The sequence below is a fragment of the Peromyscus maniculatus genome, chromosome X (assembly GCF_049852395.1).
Source record: "Peromyscus maniculatus bairdii isolate BWxNUB_F1_BW_parent chromosome X, HU_Pman_BW_mat_3.1, whole genome shotgun sequence".
NCBI lineage: Eukaryota > Metazoa > Chordata > Mammalia > Rodentia > Cricetidae > Peromyscus > Peromyscus maniculatus.
The window spans coordinates 116,179,062-116,198,993 of record NC_134875.1 but is presented as its reverse complement, the minus strand read 5'-3'; the positions used below and the strand labels follow the sequence as shown (position 1 = coordinate 116,198,993).

Genomic DNA, 19,932 nt, shown 5'->3' with positions numbered 1-19,932 from the left:
AATTACTATTCAGAAATAGTATAGCTAATGTAGTGGTTCTTAATTAGGAACAGTTTTGACACCTGCTTCCCATCACTCCATTTCCTCTCCCAGTCCTTGGACTGGGGATTTTCAGGAAACTCTGTAGACATTTTTGGGTATTTCAACTATCAGGGAAGGAGAACATAAGTAGCATTTAGTGATTCTGGATCAGGGATGGTGCTAAGGGTCTTACAGTAGACAGAACACCATTCATGAAGATTAGCAGACCTCGGATACCATTAGAACTGACTTTGACAGTTCCTGAGCTCAAAGAAAATGGCTTTCTCTCATGAATATAGAAGATGAATCAGTGACAGTGATGCTGGATAAGGTAAAAAAAAAAAAAAAAACAAAAAAAACCATGTAATTTAAAAGCATCGGCATATTTAACTTGTCTGGAAATCTCACTTGTTTCTTTGATTTATTTGCATTTTACTGTAATTCTTTGATGCTTAGATATGGTGTTCTGGCTTTTTTGACTCCCTGGACTACAAACAGACCACTCTTTCAGTGCTTTCTTTCTCTCTCTCTCTCTCTCTCTCTCTCTCTCTCTCTCTCTCTCTCTCTCATTATCTTCCTTCTAGAATCCTTCTCTGCTATGATTCAGTATTCAAACCTGTCCTTTTGTACTAAAATGTAGCTGAAGTTTTCCTGTGTCCTGCCTGGTCCGCAGCTGCTCAGATGCAAGTAAACACACAGAGGCTTATATTAATTAAAACTGCTCGGCCATTAGCTCAGGCTTTCTACTGACTAGCTCTTACACTTAAACTCAGTCCATTTCTGTTAATCTATATTTCTCCACATGTTCCGTGGCTTTACCTGTGTGCCATTACATGCTGCTCCCTAGACAGTGGGCTGGTGTCTCTTCACTCAGCCTTCCTCTTCCCAGAATTCTCCTTGTCTGCTTATCCTGCCTATACTTCCTGCCTGGCTACTGACCAATCAGTGTTTTATTAAAACAGTGTGCAAAAGCATTATCCCACAGCACTAAAATGTTTCTACATCCCCCATTCTCTGCTTTGTTCTGTGTGGGTGCATGTGTGTGTGTAGTATATGCAAATGTGTGTACCCATGCACTTGCATACAGAGGCCACAAAAGGATGTCAGGTATCTTACTCTATTACTAGCCACCTTATTCCCTTCAGACAGGGTCTCTCACAGAACCTAGAGCTTTCATTTCAGCCAGGCTGGCCAGCCATTAAAATGTTGGGATGCTCTTTCTCTCTTCCAATGCTGGAGTTACAAGCATGTGTAACTCCAATGTGGCCACACCAATTTTTTTTTGCATGAGTGCTGGGGATTAACACCCAGGTCCTAATGCTTGCACAGCAAATCCTTTTACCCACTGAGCTATCTTTCCACACTGCTCTGAATGTGTTACTTAATATACCTCAAAACTAGGAAGGAATTTGCTCCTTTTCCTTACTGATTCATGAACATTTTTCTCATACTTTCCCCCAAACTATAGAGTCTGTTCCCATTTCAACTGGAAGCTCATATTACCCCATGTGTACGAATTCCAGGAAATTTCAAAACAGCAAACTAAAGCCCTGTGACTGTGCTGCAGCACTACTGTTATCCATGTTGGCCTAATGGGCAGACCTAGCTGAGGGTGCCTACCTGCACACATTCACTCTGGATAGCTGAGGGTGCCTACCTGCACACATTCACTCTGGATAGCTGAGGGTGCCTACCTGCACACATTCACTCTGGATAGCTGAGGGTGCCTACCTGCACACATTCACTCTGGATAGCTGAGGGTGCCTACCTGCACACATTCACTCTGGATAGCTGAGGGTGCCTACCTGCACACATTCACTCTGGATAGCTGAGGGTGCCTACCTGCACACATTCACTCTGGATAGCTGAGGGTGCCTACCTGCACACATTCACTCTGGATAGCTGAGGGTGCCTACCTGCACACATTCACTCTGGATAGCTGAGGGTGCCTACCTGCACACATTCACTCTGGATAGACTTCAGAGTCCCTTCAGAGCTCAGTTATAGCCCAGTTGCTGGTAATCTTTCTTTTTGTCTGCAGATCCTAGGGTGTTAGTCAGCTTTGAAAGCCCTTGGTAGACTTAGCAGGTTGACAATTTATCATTACTGTGTTGAGCTGGGAATCTCAGAAAGCTGTTCAATGGCTTCTCTTAGACAAATGAGTTAAGCCCAAGAGTGTTCAGAGTTTTGTTTGAGACTGGATCTCATGTAGCCAAGGCTAGTCTCTGACTCTCTGTGTAGCTAAGGATATCTTGAACTCCTGATCCTCCAGCCTCTGCCTCTCAAGTGTTGGTTTTGCATGTGTGCCACAACCTGGCTTAAATAGCTGTTCTACAATTTAAAATGTGAAAGTTTTTAGTCTCTCTTTTCTTTTGAACTGTAGATTCAAAAAGTCCTATTCTATTCATTTGCATGGGTAATCTCAGATGAGAAACAAATAACTGCTGTTTTCATCACAATAGATTCTGGTACTACAGACCCACCTGACTAAAATCCCTCTGATCCTGTTTCCCTGAGTGAGTCAGTCTCTAGGAGTCAGTTACACTCTTTGTCATGGTTTGTTTTTATGAACATGCAAGAAAAAATCTAGAGGAGTTGCTTATTTATTTTCTCAGAAAGGACTAAAAATGACAGCTCTTTTATAGTGCTTGATTATTATTTCCTATAGAATACTGTCAATCTCTAATAAGTCCATAACTTTCTCTCTTTCTCATTTTTCCTTTCAGTGACTGACTGCCTCTTAATTCCTGCTTATTCTTCATTGTTATTTCTTCATCCTGTCTCAAAAAAATTCATATTACTCCAACAGGGGCAAAAGTAGAGCATGGGAACATCAAAAGTAAAGAAATAATACAAGAAAGCAAAGACAGGGCTGGAGAGATGGCTCAGAAGTTAAGAGCACTGGCTGTTCTTCCAGAGGTCCTGAGTTCATTTCTCAGCAACCACATGGTGGCTCACAACCATCTGTAATGAGATCTGGCACCCTCTTCTGGCCTGAAGGGATACATGCAGACAGAACATTGTATACATAATGAAATAAATAAATCTTTAAAAAAAAAAAAAAAAAAAAAAAAAAAAAAAAAAGAAAGAAAAAAAAAAGAAAGCAAAGACAGGCTGGAAATGAAGAAAAGCAAGGAACAGTTCTAGGGAGAAAAATCTAATCTATGAGATTCAAAATACAATCCAAAATGAAAATGCCCTAAGAAATGCTGCTGCAGAGTATGTTGTATGATCTGGAATAAAGTGAAGGAGAAGGAGCCAGGGAAGTTATGGGACAGAAAGGAGTGTTTGGGGGGAGTGCACAGACGGAAAAGGCCCATAACAGAGAAGAGCGCTGTCCCTTCGCTAAACTTAGCTTCCCACCCTAAGAAACTGCACCCGAAGAAGAAGCTAAACCCAAAGCAAGAAAGAAGGACATAATATAATATAATGAGCTGAGCAGAAATCAATGGAATGAAACAGTGGTTCTTCAGAAGGAGCAACAGAATCGACAAAGGGTCAATTAGATGGGCCAAGAAAACCATGAAAGAAGACGCGATGACCGGGATGACTGAGGAGGCAACACAACTTTCCTTACAGACACGTACACCTTCAGAAGAGAAGGCATGTGAGCATGCCACACCATGGTCCTCTTTGGAGTATGGCTTTGTTATCTGGTTCCCCTGTTCTAGTTTTATGTCTGTTGCTGTGATAGAATATCCTGACAAAAAGCAACACAGGGAAGAAAGGGTTTATTTGGCTACAGTTCCAGGTTACACTCCATCACTGCAGGGAAGTCAAGGCAGAAATGAAAGCTTCACATCCATGGTCAAGATCAGAGAGAGAAATGCTTAATCTTAAATATCTGAAATCTTTGCTTGCTGGTTCTGCCTAGCTAGCTTTTTTCTACTCTTACACGATCCAGAGCCAAGCCATGATGCCAAGCCATGGTGGCACTTGTATTCAGGGTGGGTCTTCCTATCTCAGTTAGCAGTCAACATAATCTCCCAAAGACATTCCCACAGGCCAACCTGACCTAGAGAGTCTCCAACTGAGACTCTGTTTTCAAGTGTTTAATACCAGCACTTGGGAGGCAAAGGCAGGTGGACCTCTATAAGTTCAAGGTCAGCCTGGTCTATAGAGCAAGTTCCAGGGCAGCCAGAACTATACAGAGAAATCCTATCTCAAAATCAAAAAACAAAACAAAAGAAAACAAAAATCCGACCATCATACCCCCTGAAAAGGACACACACAGTTACTGATCTTAATGAGTACATGGTGAATATGACAAAGTGTCAGGGAGTTTAACAGTCTTTCTCAGACTGCCGTCCTCCAAATCATAACACAGAGACTTATTATTAGTTATGAATGCTCGGCCTTATCATATGCTTGTCCCACTAGCTCATATAGCTTAATTTAACCTGTTTCTCGTCATCTGTGTTTTGTTTCAGGGCTTTTTATCTTTCATTCTGTATGTCCAACTTTTCCTGCTTCTTCCATGTCTGTCTGTCTTGTGGCTGCCTGGCTGGCTGGCCCTGGGCATCTTTCTTTCTTTCTCCCTCATTCTCTCTTCTCCCCCAGCCTAGATTCTTCCTCCTACTTATTCTCTCCACCCACCAGCCCCGCCTATCCCTTTACTGCCTAGCTATTGGCCATTCAGCTTTTTATTCAACCAATCAGGTGCCTTAGACAGGCAAGGAAAAACAAATGCAAGGCATCTTTACATAGTTAAACAAATGCAGCGTAAACAAATGTAGCACGTCTTTACATAGTTAAAGTAATACTCCACAACAGAGGAGGGCACTGTATTATTCCTGGGCAGACATGAATGATCCCTGGCATCAACTTAATCAGCTTCCTTGAGATTCTTACCGGCACTCAGGAGGAGGAGGGGAGAGTCCCATTGTTCTCCTAAGGGTGCTGCCTATCCATCATCCAATCGTGTATCTCTTTATACTTTTATGGGCACCAGCAGGTGGTGAATCCAGTAAGAATGCTTTCCAAAACCTTTTCAGTTCTCCTTCCCTAGTTTGGTTCTACATTTTTTTTAAAATGAATTATTTTTAGTAAACTTACAGAGTGGTGTCACTATCAGTACAGTCTGATTTTATAATATTTCCATCATTCCCAGGAATGCCTATGCCCACTTCCTCCTTAATCTGCAGGGATTCTGTTTGGCAGGTGAATGTGGGGAGGTCAGAGGAAATACAGCCCCCCCCCCCCGACACACACACATCCTCTGATCCTCTGTCATATGTATAGTTAGCTAAGATCTTTTCCCCCTCGCTGCAGGATATCTTACTCTACTAATTGTTCCCTTTGCTGTACAGAAGCTTTTAAATTCCATGCAACCCCATGCATCTGTTCTTGCTATTATCTCCTAAACTATAAAAGTCCTATTTGGAAAGACCTTGCCTATGCTTATATCTTGAATTGCTTTTCCTATGTTTTTGGCTCTAACAGTTTCAGTTCAAGGAATCTTTTAATTTAAAATTTGTTATTTTATGTATGTGGGTGTTCCAACAACATGTATGTCTCTGCACTATGTGCACTCAATGCCTGCATAGGCCATAAGAGGGCGTCAGATCTCCTGGAAGTGGAGTTACAGATGGTTATGAGCCACCACATGGGTGCTGGGAATCAAACCTTGGTCCTCTGGAAGAGCAATCAGTGCTCTTAACCACTGAGCCATCTCTCCAGCCCCCTTGAGGTCTTCTATTACTATCTTTGGTCCCTTTGGAGTTGACTTGGGGCCAAGAGTGCTTATTTGTTTGAGGCAGGATCTCCTGTAGCCTTGAATTCCTGATTCTTCTGCTTCCACCTCTTGAGTGCTAGGATTACAGGCATACACCACCATGCCTGCTGTGGTGTTGATGTTTATTCAGGGTGAAGGAGGTCTATTTTTAATCTTCTACATGTGGATATTTTTCCAGCCCCATCTTTTGAAGAAGCTACAGAGACAGTTTTTATTTATATCCAGGCCAAAAGTATGTATGTGTATGGTGGTGGGGGAGGGGTTATAAGATCCCATTCCAGACCTACCAGAGGTTCTTTTTTTCCCTCTAATTGATGGGGGAAAGTGCACAAGTATCTCTCTTGAGAATATCTCCTCTCTACCAGGGCTTCAGCATAGGCTCAAGGTTATGCCAGGTACTCAGAAAAGAAACAGGAAGAAGCCAGGTGGTGGTGGTGCATGCCTTTAATCCCAGCACTCACTCGGGAGGCGGAGGTCAGCCTGATTTACAGAGCTAGTTTCAGGACAGCCAGGACTGTTACACAGAGAAACCCTGTCTCGGAAAACAAACAAACAAACAAAAAAACAGAAAGAAAGAAAGAAAGAAAGAAAGAAAGAAAGGAAGGAAGGAAGGAAGGAAGGAAGGAAGGAAGGAAGGAAGGAAGGAAGGAAGGAAGGAAGGAAAGATGTGGTCCCCGCCTTTAAGGAGTTGATAGTATGGTGGAGAGACAGACCTTAGAAGAGATGCTGCTGCTGTAGAGTAGTCATAGCTGTGACAGCGGTATGTGTATGGGGCAGAGGGACAGGCTTCCTGGAAGAGGTGACACATAAGGAGTCTGCATGTTCACAGAGGGGTGAAGTTGTGTCATGTTTGCACTGTGTGTCAACTGTAAGAAGGAGGAGGCAGCAGAGCAAGCTCAGAGGGGTAGCAGGAGCTGGTTCTTGGAAACCAGTATATATAGAAAATCTGGACACAGCTTAGCTGAGTGCTCTGCGCCTGAGTTTCTCACAGGGCTGTGAGCAAGTATTAGTCATGTTTGGGCTTTCATCCCAAGGTTCCTTCCCTAGGCAAAGGATTTTGCAAACTCAAGTGACAATAGCTAGAGGCCACCTCACTTTCTTGTCCTGAAGACTTCTTCATAGGATTGTGGGGATCTCCCCTGGAGCTTCCCTCTCCAGACCCCGCCCTCAGCTGCCCTCTCCAGACCCCGCCCTCAGCTGCCCTCTCCAGACCCCGCCCTCAGCTGCCCTCTCCAGACCCCGCCCTCAGCTGCCCTCTCCAGACCCCGCCTTCAGCTGCTCTCTCCAGACCCCGCCCTCAGCTGCTCTCTCCAGACCCCACTCCTGAGAAAGTCTGTCAAGCAGCTGCTCCACTCCAGGGGGTATTTAAGGTCTGGCCCATGGGCTTCCCCTCCTGGTTTTCCCTCATGGTTTCTCCTCTTCCCCTGGGGCCATCCAGGAACGCTTTGCTCGGATTAAACCTGGATTTATTAATTTGGTCTGATCTGATTTATTACTTTGGCGGAGTTACTCACTAACGAGGGATTTTTTTTTCTTATTAAGGACCACTTATCACGTAACATCAGGCTTCATCAAGCTTTTCAAACAAGCATGTGAGGAATGTCAGGACAACCTTTTTGTAATTTAATTCCCAGAGAGACATTCTGCCACTTCCTCCCTTAGAAATAGGTCTTGAGGCCCAACTCACACCCGGGGGACAGGATCATACAACACTATGAATACCCAGGGATGGGGATGACTGGGCATAAAGTTAGAAAGTGCCAGCACATTTGGCAAGTGATGTCACCGGGTAAAGCTTCTCCTTGGTTCTTGTCTTTGCAAAGGGAAAAAAGTCAGGTGAGGTGTCGACAGTTTAAGCAGAAGCTCATTTAAGCAGAGTAAAGCAAACCATGCGCTCAGAAGAGAATGGACCAAGCCAAGGTGGACCAAAGGTCAGGTACAACTATCGCAGTGAGTTTTAAAGACGTTTTAATCAATACTTATGAGGTGGGTAGCATATTCATAAAAGTAAGGTGACCCTTAGTACCCTCTCAAATCATGGTGGACCAGATCTCCCTTTTAGGGCCTTTCTTCCCATGAGCCTCTTAAAAGCCTCTTAAAGGAGGGTACCAAAACCACAATGTGGGGCTGGAGCAACAGCTCTGTGATGAAGAGCACTTACTGCTCTTCTAAAGTACCTAGGTAGTTTCCAGCACCTACGTGGTGACTCTCAACCACCCATAACTCCATTTATAGGGGATCTGACACCCTCTTCCGACCTCCCTGGGTACCAGGCACACATGTGGTTCACATACACACATGCGGGCAAAACACTCATACACATAAATATAAATCTTTTTCCTAAAATCTCCCAATGCAGGGAATACTATATGAAGCCTGGAGCTAGTGAGGAAGCAGACTCTTTGCTAGTAAGCATGTTTGGTGATTAAGGAAGTTCTTCAGTGCAAGCAAGCACTCAGGGTGGAAGCTGGTCCCTTTATTTCCTATGGCCTTGGGTTTCTGATACACGGGGACAAATGTAACTGCAGCTTCAAGGGTGTTTAACTACAGTGAGGACCATAGGAGGCTAAGTTCCCGGTGTACAGTTACAATTTGACTAATTTCCTCATGTCTCATCTCCCTCCGAAACCAAGAGACACAACTCCCAACAGAGAGCTACTGTTTCCTTGGTTACCTCCTATCTAACTCCTTGCCTACGGGGTCTCAGTGACACGTAGCCAATGGGTCCAAAGCAAGGTTCTTTTCCTTCAAAGTTCATCCTCTCAACCATATCATGTGCCTCCCCCTGTTGTACAGTTTACATAGACAGGATGCTAAGCACACACTAAGGATGCCGTAACTTAGGTAAGTGCTGGAGCCAGTGCTGGTCCTCTGAGCTCTTTGTTCCCAGGAACCACCATGTGGTTCTATCTACAGGCCGGGGAGCTAATGAGAGTGAGTGAGACCGGCAGAGTTTGAAGGAAACAGTAGCAATGGAGAACAAATGGGTCTACTCAAGGGGCCAGCTTTTTCCACCACCACCCCCAGCCTGTTGTCCAATGAAACTATGTGCCCATAATGGCCAAAGGAGTCTCACTGATGCAAGTCTGCTTAAAATATGTATTTTTGCATGAAACTGTCCAGCTTTAATTTTTTCCTGTTTCCATTTTTCATATGTGTGTGGTATGCGTGTTTTTTTTTGCATACTTGTGGTAGCACATGGACATGTGGAAGCCTGAGGTTGGTTTCAACCTCTCTTCCTCCCTATTGATTGGTCTGCCAGTCCAAACCAGAGCCTACTACTGATGCTAGTCTTGCTAGCTAGCTTATTCTGGCTATCTCCAGTCCCTGCTTCCTGGGCTGGAATTACAGATGGAGCACCTCACCCACCCACCCACCTCACATTTGATGTGGGTCCTGGGGATTCAAACCCTAGTCCTCACACTTGGGCACAAGTTGTTTAACCACTGAGTTATTGTCCTAGCTCTGAAATTTTCCAGCTTTAAATCTGGGCACGTGAATTTAAAAATGTATTTAATGTGGTGTGAACCGATGCTATGTGGAGAATTGAAACATACTGAGACCAATGCTGCCTCTCATTTCCCTCACAACCACTTTGGTGGTGACGTCTCTCTGCTTTGCTCATTATCATTGGAGGAAACATGCAGTCAAGGGCCAGGGTGTATTTCCAGTGTTGTCCTAGGGAAAGAAAAGAAAAACTGGCCCCTTTCTCTGTGTCACTTTACTTGGGATTAGAACTTCAATTTTATTCAGAAGATTAGATAAAATATTTGGCAAAAGCATGTTCACAATTTAGAGCTTTAGAAAAATGGAGCTGGGCATGTGGCTCACTTGGTAGAATGCTTGCCTAGCATGCACAAAGTCAAGCAAGCATCAGGACCACAAAAAAAAAAAAAAAAAAAAAAGACCCGTGGCACACATGGGTAATCTCACCACTTGGGAGGTGGAGACAGGAGGATCAGAAGTTCAAGACCATCCTCTGCTACACAGTGAATCCAAAGCCAGCCTCTACTACATGAAACCCTATTTCAAAAAAAAGTATTTTTTTTTTTTTTAGGGAAAGGGAACATTTTTATTTCAGTTCATTGTAGTATTGTGTTCCTATTAAAATAATGATTTGGGCCATTAACTCTATATCACCCCTGCCCTCCAAAGGAAAAAAAATCAACCTTGGTGACTTTAATGAAAATGTCATGCCCCACTTCCCACATTTTTTCAGACAAGGTTTTACTATGCAGACTCATAGAGATCCACCTGTCTCTGCCTCCTGAGTGCTTGGATTGAAGGCTTGTGCCACCATGCCTGGCAAAACCATTATTTAAAGAAGAAATTATGTGAGAAAACTTTAGAGGCCAGTAAGATACAGAGCGGACCACTGCCTGATACATCAGTGTGTTTGGTCCTTGGGGTTTCCAGACTCCATCATTTGTGCACGTAAGTTGCAACTGATGACATAGTAAACTCTGAAGATCATTAAGATGCACGAGATGGGTGCTTGTAGTGCTGCCGGGTTGGTTTGACCATGTACAGATGTTGCTAGAGTCTAGAGTCTAATGAGACAGAAGAAATAAGGAGCTGATATGCTTTAGCAGAGTTGGGGGTGGGGATCAGCACAGCTCAAAGTGGATTGCAGAGTGACTTTTTTCCCCTCATGTGACCAGGTTGTACCATGTAGACTTGACTGACCTGAAGCATGCTATCTAGACCAGGCTGGCCTCATACTCATAGAGATCTGCCTGCCTCAGCTTCCAGAGTACTGGGATTAAAAGCATGAGCAGCCCACAGGACTGCTTCTAAAAGTTATTTTTCCTGAACATTCTTTTTTGTTGTTGTTGTTTTAGTTTTACACGGAGACAGGGGTTCTCTATGTAGCCCTAGCTGTCCTGGAACTCACTGTGTAGACCAGACTGGCCTCTAACTCATAGATATTCGCCTGCTTCTGCCTCCCAAGTGCTGGGGTTAAAGGTGTGTGCCACCACCACCTGGCTAAATATTCTTATACTGTACTGATTTCATTGGTGTTCAAAAAATAGTTTAAACAAAAAGTATTTGTTATTCATCACTAATGCCAGTGGTAAACTGTGTGATGGTTCACATTGCTTATTCTGTCTAAAGGGAACTGGGTAATAACTGTTGTGTTTCTTATTTACTGACAACTGTATATATTGATGGAATGCAGTATATATTTTTGTATATGTACGTATTGTTGAATGATGATATCAAGCTAATTAACTTATCCATCACCTCACATACCATTTATTTATAGTGAGAACATTTAAAATCTACTCTTGTAGAACACTTGGAATCGATGCTTCTATTCACTATGGCCACCATGCTGTGCAATAGATCTTGAAAATGCTAGTCTATTTATTGGAAACCATGTGCTCTTGGGCCATATCTTCCTGGTGATAATTTTTGTTTTGCAAATGTTCTATTCCATTTCAACAAAAGTGAAAGAAACACTAGTATGTTCAAGAGTTGACAAGAGGGATCTGGAGACATAGTTCAGCAGTTGAGAGCACTGACTGCTCTTCCAGAGGACCTGAGTTTGATTCCTCATATCTATATGATGGCCCACAACCATCTGTAACTCCACTTTTAAGGGCTCTGATGCCCTCTTCTGGCCTCCATAAGCACCAGGCATGCATGTGAGCCACAGACAAAAACATGTAGGCAAAACACCCATACACATAAAACATTTTTTTTAACATTGAAAAAAGCCAAACCCAAACCAATCAAACAAAAAGAACCCCAAAGTTGCAAAGAGCCAGGCATGGCAGTTCACACCTTTAATCCCAGCACTCCAAAGGTAGAGGAAGGTGAATATCTCTGTGAGGCCAGCATGGTCAACACAGCAAGTTCCAGGCCATCCAGGGTAACATAATGAAACCTTGTCTCAAAACAAAACCCCCAAAGTTGAAAAGGAAGGTGTTAGTGTATAGATAAAGAAAAAGGATGGGGGCTGGTGAGATGGCTCAGCAGATAAAGATGCTTACTGCCAAGCCTGATGGTACCTGGGACACGGACACACACACACACACACACACACACACACACACACACACACACACACACACAAATAAATGTATTAACATTTTATTCCAAGAAGGAGAATGAACGTGGTAAAACACACCTTTAAAGCCAGCTCTTAGGAGGCTAAGACAGGGTAATTCTTAGTTTGAGGGAAGGCTGGCCTAAATGAATTTATAAAAACTTTTTTATAATATCTTTTGTCTGCATAGTTTGGCTTTATCTGATTGAATGGGATAAATACACCAAGAGAAATTTGCATTTTATTTCACGCAATGGAAACTAGGCCCAATAACTACAGATGCAAAAACAAGTCAATCTGTAATCCCAGCATTCAGGAGGTGAAAGTAAGATCAGGTTCAAGGTCATCCTTGGCTATATAGAGAATTTGAGGCTAGCCTGGGATACATGAAAACTTGTCGAATTAATTAATTAATTAAGCTGAGATATAGCCTTTAACATCTGTATGTTGCTTGGTATGTGATTCAGTCTTGATATTATTTGGCTGAATCTTTATGCATGCGTTTACTTCGTGGAAATCAGTTTTATAAATACTTGTATGTGACATCATATACTCCGAATGATTCAAGGACGGGGTCCACCTTTTCCCCACGTTCTCTGAATTGCTGGATGTGTCATTTCAGTGATTGAGGGAGGGCCCCTGGAACACAACTACCGACTGAAGCAGTTTCATTTTCACTGGGGGGCCATTGATGCCTGGGGTTCCGAGCACACTGTGGACAGCAAATGCTACCCAGCGGAGGTATGTTTCCTTTCCTTTCCTTCTTTTATTTTTAATTCCTGTAGCCTTGGCTGTCCTGGAGGTCACTCTGTAGACCAGGCTGGCTTTGAACTCACAGAATTCCTCCTGCCTCTGCCTCCCAAGTGCTGGGATTAAAGATATTCATACCTGGCTTGAACAACAGAAGTATGTTAAAAAGGTCCCAAAGAGTAATGGGTCTGGAACAGTGGGGATAATTCCGAGGTTTCTAGTTCAAAGAAATTACCAAGATGTCTCAGATGGTGCTTTAAGTCCTATTTAGCTGGCACGGGACATACTTAAGCCTTCCCATCTTCTACATGTAGAATATATCCATTCTGAAGAGTATACATGAAATAAACCTTAAGAGGATAAAACAGAATTCTGGGGCTGGAGAGATAGGTTAATGGTTAAGAGCACTTGTTGCTCTTGCAAAAGGACCTGGGTTCAGTTCTCCACACTCACATGGTGCCACAACCATTTATTACTCCAGTTCCAGGGGATCTGATGCCCTTTCTGGCCTCAGCAGGCACCGGGCACATACATGATATACAGATATACATGCATGCCAAACACTCATCTACTCAGTAATCTCAAACTACTGTAGAGCTGTAAGACTTCGTTAACCAAGTGGGAAATGGTGGGAGTTCAAGTGAGGCTGCGGCAAAAGAGAGAGAGAGAAATGGGAAAAGTATCAAAGGCTTCTGAAATCAGAGTGCCAAAGCACCAGAGCTTGCAGTTGGGCTCCGAGGGGGAAGCTAACTGGGAAGTGGCTCACTGGGGAAGGTAGGTGATGGTAATGCAGGTTTGAGAATGATGGCTGAAGAATGATGGAGATGGAAATGCAAGCAGAGCCCAAGGAAATCGAATTTCTCTTTGCAAATAGAATTTCATCTTGCAACTTTTCCCTTAATTTAGTTTTAAATGTGATGCTAAAAATGAAAACATTTTAAGTGATCATCCCTCCAAGAAGAAATTTGTCTTTAGCTCCCATCTAATTTTCATAGGGAGAATGAATTTCTCTTAATATAAACATCTTCTCTCCTTTAGATGCAAATGGATTTGGGATATTAGTATTTCATGCAAATCAGGATAGGAATGAAGAAAATGTTGATCCATCATTGCGAAGTTACTTTACCATGTGAATTTTATTTTTTCTCCCCTAACAAATCCCTCTCTTTCAAAGTAATATTGCTGTTCTTGCCACAATGTCTTCTTCCCATTCTTTATGTCTGTCTCAGTGTGCACCAGAGTGCCATATACTTTTCTCAGTGGCTCTATTTGGAGTGATGAAACAAGGTTAAATGTTACATGTTGGGTGGGGCTGTCAGTTTATTTTGGTGCAATCCCACATGGTCATGTAGAAACCCCACTGTCTCTGTTGTTTCAGCTGCACTTGGTACATTGGAATGCAGTCAAATTTGAAAGCTTTGAAGATGCAGCACTGGAAGAAAATGGTTTGGCTGTGATAGGTGTATTTTTAAAGGTAAAAACAAAAACTCAGGCTGGGCACGGTGGCACACCTTTAATCTCAGCTCTTGGGAGGCAGAGGCAGGCAGAACTCTGAGTTCCAGGCCAACTTGGCCTACATGATGAGTTCCAGGACAGCCAGGCCTATAGAGAGAGACTCTGTCTCAAGCAAGCAAACAAACTAACCATCTCACCAAGTTCAAATGATATATTGTATCTTACACTGAAAAGATAGAACATTACAATATAAGTTACTTATTTGAAGAAAATTTAGAATTAAAAGGAAAAAAAGATCTATAGAGATGGCTTAATGGTTAAGAACATGTATTACTCATGCAGAGGATCCAAGTTCAGTTCCCAGCACCCACATCCACCAACTTTTGATTGCCTGTAAGTCCAGCTCTAGGGGTTTTGAATGCCTTCACTCAAATGCACATTAACCCTTCCTATGCTCATGTATGTGCGCGTGCGTGCGCATGCACACACACACACACACACACACACACACTTAAACCTAATAAAAATGAATCTTCAAAAAGAAAGAACATTGAGTCAGTGCAGGGCAGTGGTGGCACACGCCTTTAAGCCCAGCACTCAGGAGGCAGAGGCAGGTGGATCTCTGAGCTTGAGACCAGCCTGCTCTACAGAGTGAATTCCAGAACAGCCAGGGCTACACAGAGAAAAACCAAAAAAGGGAAAAAAAGAATGTTGGGATCAATAGGAGAGGGAAAGAGGAGGGAGAGGAATGGAGAATTAATATTATTAAAGTGTATGATATAAGTGTATGGAAATATCACAAGAAAATTCATTATTCTGTACAATTAATATTTTACAAAGAATATTAATACCAGGCCAAGTGTGGTGGCACACCTTTAATTCTAGTACTCAGGAGGTACAGGCAAGTGGATCTCTGTGGGTTTGAGGCCAGCCAGGACTACACAGTGAGACTGTCTAAAAATATATGTTTTACATATAGATGGTAAAAATAAACAGTGGTTAAAATCAATAACTATTATGAATATATTTCAAATGGTATAAAAGTGTAGTCCAGGGGCTAGGGCAATGGCTTGGCGGTCTAGAGTGCCTGCTGATCTTGTAGAAGACTGATCCTCAGTTCCCAGTATGCACATCAGGCTACTCACAACTGCCTGTAACTCCAGCCTCATTGGCTTCAACACCCTCTTCTGTACTCCATGGGCATCTGCCCACACATGCACATATCCCTCCTTAGACACATATACATACATAAAAATAAAAAATAAAATAAGTCTTAAAAAATACACAGCCAAATAAAGTAGACACAAGCCATCTGGGGCAAGTGAACACTTGAAATATGCTTAGTTTGGGAAGCTGAGGCAAGAGGATCAAGACTTTGAGACCAGCCCAAGCTACATGGTAAAACCCTGCCTTGGGGGAGGGGATTAGTAAAATCCAGGGTAATTTATAATTTCATCAATTTAAAATTCAGTGTAAGAAATGATATTTAATTGGAGCAGGAGGCACCTTTCTCTGTAGACGCTATGGTCTTGCCAGCAAACAGCCTGTTCATTTTGTTCTAAGTCTAATTTAATTTAGTGGTGTTTATAATAGTTGTAATTACCAGCTGGAATATAGTTGCAGTCCTGTGGTTTGTTTATATGTAACCACCAGGTGGTTAATTTTGATTCACATTCTATTTGAGTTTCTGCAGTGAGATGGCCATTGTGTGTAATATTTCTTCTTTTTATTTAGCTAGGTAAACATCATAAAGAACTACAGAAACTGGTGGACACTTTGCCATCAATTAAGCACAAGGTAATCTCCCCCCTTACATCACTTGAAGCGTATTTCATATTTGCCTCTCGGAGTCGATAATGCACTTTGAAGCAGGAAGACAAATTCAGTGAACTGCATCCAGGTCTCTTTCAACACTGCTGCAGGAGGAGAGCAGGCACAGAGGAGGTTAAACACTGCAGGGCACAGGAGAGGTTGCCTTGGTGCAGTTTTCTGGTTTTGCTGAGTATGTATGTGCTGCTCGGGAATTTACTCTGCTCCTGACAGCTCCTTCTCCATCTTTGTAGAAACACGCAGAACAGCCTTCTCTCCAGCTACCTCCCACGAGTAGGGAGGGAGAAGAGTTTTCCAAAAACTTAACTTGTCTAGAAGTGAAGAACTCCGTGTCCTCTGTCCAACTGTCACGATGAAGTCCTCAAAATTCAGAATCCCGTGAGGGCTGCTTCCCGAAAATTAGTGCACCATTCTTCTGTTTTCTTGTCTTCCTGTCCCCCTCCCTCCTTCATTTCCTGTCTCCCTCTTTTTTCTCTTTCTCCTTAGTCCAGGATTCTGGCACCCCGTTCCTTCCTCCTTTCTTTCCTTCCTTCCTCCCCCGCTCCCCCCCGTCCCCGCTTCTCCCCTTTCTCCTTCACTGCGGTGCCAGGGATGGAACTCAGGGCCTTGAGCATGCTAGGTCTACCTGTCTAGCTGTCTAGCTGTCTACCACTGTGCTACACCCTCAGTTCTGTGCTAGTTTGAAAGGACAATCGGGCTTTAGTTTCTCTCAAAGAAGAGAAGCCTGTCTGTTTATGAGCCGCCACTACCTAATACCTCCCAACAAAATTGAAGGAGAAAACGTTTTGGCTGTTCTCCCAGGGAGAACTATCAGAAATACACGGTGTGATTTTGTGTTAAGTAGTGATGACTGTTTCAGAAGCTACTCAGAGTCCCTGGACCTCCCCTGGACCACTGTTGATCCCCGGACACTCCATTAGAATCACTGCCTCACCCTCTGATACCTGAATGACTTTCACCAATGAATAATAACAACTCAGTAACTCTTTCTCTTGGACAGGACACCCTGGTGGAATTTGGATCTTTTGACCCTTCCTGCCTGATGCCTACTTGCCCAGACTATTGGACCTACTCCGGGTCTCTCACTACACCACCCCTCTCAGAGTCCGTTACCTGGATCATTAAGAAGCAGCCAGTAGAGGTTGATCGTGATCAGGTATTCCTTACACATTTTCCATCCAAGGAAACGCTAGTCTGCCTGTTCAAGCTGGGCTCAAATCTTGGCATTAGTTTTGCTTGTTTGCTTGCTTGTTTGTTTTGGGAGAAGTAGGGTCTCGTGTAACCTAGCCTGGCCTGGAACTTTAAAAAAAAATAATTTGTTTAACTTTATTTTATGTGCATTGGTGTGAAGGTATCAGATCCCCTGGAACTGAAGTAACAGACAGCTGTAATCTTCCATGTGCATGCTGAGAAATGAACCCAGGTCCTCTGGAAGAGCAGCCAGTGCTATTAACCACTGAGCCATCTCTCCAGTCCCTAGCCTGGAACTTTAAATGAACTATTTTTTGTGCTTGTTTTATTGTTTTGTGGTGGTAGGGATTGACTTTAGGGCCTTGCATACACTAGGCAATCATTTGCTACTATATCCCTAGCCTTAACTGGGAAAAACTCTTAAAGCATAGAAGGATATAAGCTATTTGCTTCTATATTTGCTTAGGAATTGTGTGCTTCCTCTGTAACTGTGCATCTCTAGTTAAAATCAAGACCCAGGTGAAGGGAAGAGTGAAATCTGGAAATGCCCAGAGTATTTATAATTCTTAAGGGAGTTTTGCAATAGTAGCTGAGGATAAAGAGACTCTAACAATGACTATGAAGAAAATTTAATATTATTCAAACCTATGGTCTATTATTTGCTTAGAAAGTCAGTTGAACTGATAATTACTATACCTATACACAAAGTCTTGTTTAGTTTACAACTAAAATGCAATAATATTTGCTCATGGGCTTGGGATATTGCTTAGTCCCGGGTTCAGTCCCCAGTAACCCCTCCCTACACACACACACACACACACACACACACACACACACACACACACACACACTCACACTGCAAACAGATAATTTCCAATATTTTCTCATATTTGCTATGTGGGATGTATATTGATTACAAAGCATTTTCACAAGAAACAAACAAACTCTCCCAGACTTTTTTTGAAGCCAATATAACTGACACCACCAACGATGGCCCTACCAAAGTGAACTTTAGGCTGATAGAAAAGGAAAAGAGGTCCAACAAAGTATTAGAAACAGAAGCCAGCAGTGTATCAGAAGCAGAGGGATGCTTGGCACTGTTCATTTTTATTTCATTTCTATATCCACATGTGTCTGTGGAGTGTATGCCACTTGGGTGGGGTACTTGCAAGGAATGTCTGATCCTCTGGAGCTGGAGTCACAGTTTGTTGTGAGCCAACCAATGTAGGTCCAGAGGACAAGTCCCAAACACTCTTAACTGCTAAGCCACTTCCCCAGCCCTGGATGGTTGTTTATTATTATAGAAACACAATTCATGGTATCAGTGACTCTACCTAGGAAAAAATATTGACATTTCCAGAATTTTTTTTCTTCTTCTTCTTTTTTTTTTTTTTTTTTTTGAGACAGGGTTTCTCTGTTTAATCCTGGCTGTCCCAAACATCCTTTGTAGACCGGCTGGCCTTGAACTTCTGATCTGCCTGCCTTTGCCTCCTGGGTACTGGGATTAAAGGCATGCACTACCACCGCCCAGAAAGATACTTTTTTTTAAACATGGTATTGAGAATTGAACCTAAGACCTAGTGCATGCTGAGCAAGCAGTCTACTGCTGAGTCATATCCCCGGCTCTCATTTCCATAGATTCTTAAGAGGCAAATATACAAAACACGCCAATGCTCAAGTCCCTTATATGGAATTGCTTAAGTTTTTAACATTTGCATACATCCTACACACATCTTCCAATATACTTTAAATCACCTGTATATTATTTTTAAAGATTATATTGCCATACAATGTAAATATTTTTCCTACTATATTGATTAGGGAATAATGACAATAAAAATATCTGTGCATGCTCAATAGAAGCAATTTCCTGGCTGGCCTAGAATGCACTGTGTAGAGCAAGCTGGCCTTGAAATTACAATGCTGGATTACCTTGCTCAGCCTTTATGCAGGAGGAGGAGCTTGGTCCTACCTCAACTTGATGTACCATGCTTTGTTCAAGCCCATGGGAGGCCTGCCCATTTCTGAATAGAGACAGAGGAGGAATGGATGGGGAGAGGAGTAGATGGGAGTTAGGGGGAGAGAATAAGAGGAGAGAAGGGAGGGGAAACTATGGTCAGTATGTAAAAATAAATGAAAAACTGTTAATTAAATAAAAATTAAAAAAAAACTTGAAAATCAATATTTCTAAAAAATAGAGAATCAATATTTCTCATAAAAAAGAAATTACAATTATCCTCCTGCTTCTGCCTCCTGAGTACCAATAGTATTTTTCTAATATTTATGTGGAACCCATGGATACAGAATACCAATAATTGTGTTTAATATGAAAGTAATTTTTTTTGTCTCATGTAGCCTACTCTGGCCTCCAATTCACTATGTCGCTAAAGATGACTTTGAACTCTTGATCTCCCCACCTCTGCCTCCCAAATTCTGGGATTACAGGTACACGCCACCATGCCCACTGGAAGTAACTGTTACCATATTAAATGTTATATTAAATTATATTCTAGGGTTATTTATGTGGTGTGCATGCCTTCAGTTCTAGCTCCTCAGGAGTCTGAGGCAAAAGGATTACTTGAGCCTGGCTGTTCAAAACTGGGCTGAGCAATATACTAAGACTGCTCCTCTCTCTTAAAAAATACATTATGGAGCTGGGTGTGTTGGCACATGCCTTTAACCCAACACTTGTGAGACCCTGTCTCAAACACAAAAGCAAGACATGTTGTAGAAATAGCCCATATAATCAGATCAAAACATAAAACCAAGTGAGGAAACCAGGTTAAAAACACACACACAAAAGTAATTTAGCAGTTGGTGAGATATAATGTTAATGTATAGACATAAAAATATATATCAAATATATGCCAGTTAAAAGACATTATGATACAAAGATATA

The 19,932-nt window shown here is 42.5% G+C and overlaps 1 protein-coding gene across 2 annotated transcripts in view; it reads left to right on the top strand.

The window, feature by feature from the left end:
• Window positions 1-19,932, top strand: part of Ca5b (carbonic anhydrase 5B) — a 55,456-nt gene that overhangs the window by 27,321 nt on the left and 8,203 nt on the right. For both annotated transcript variants that reach the window (XM_042268877.2, XM_006973209.4), the window contains exons 4-7: window positions 12,430-12,548; window positions 13,936-14,031; window positions 15,747-15,809; window positions 16,843-16,998. In XM_042268877.2, the coding sequence (XP_042124811.1) occupies window positions 12,430-12,548; window positions 13,936-14,031; window positions 15,747-15,809; window positions 16,843-16,998 (434 nt within the window). The remainder of the gene's footprint in view (window positions 1-12,429; window positions 12,549-13,935; window positions 14,032-15,746; window positions 15,810-16,842; window positions 16,999-19,932) is intronic.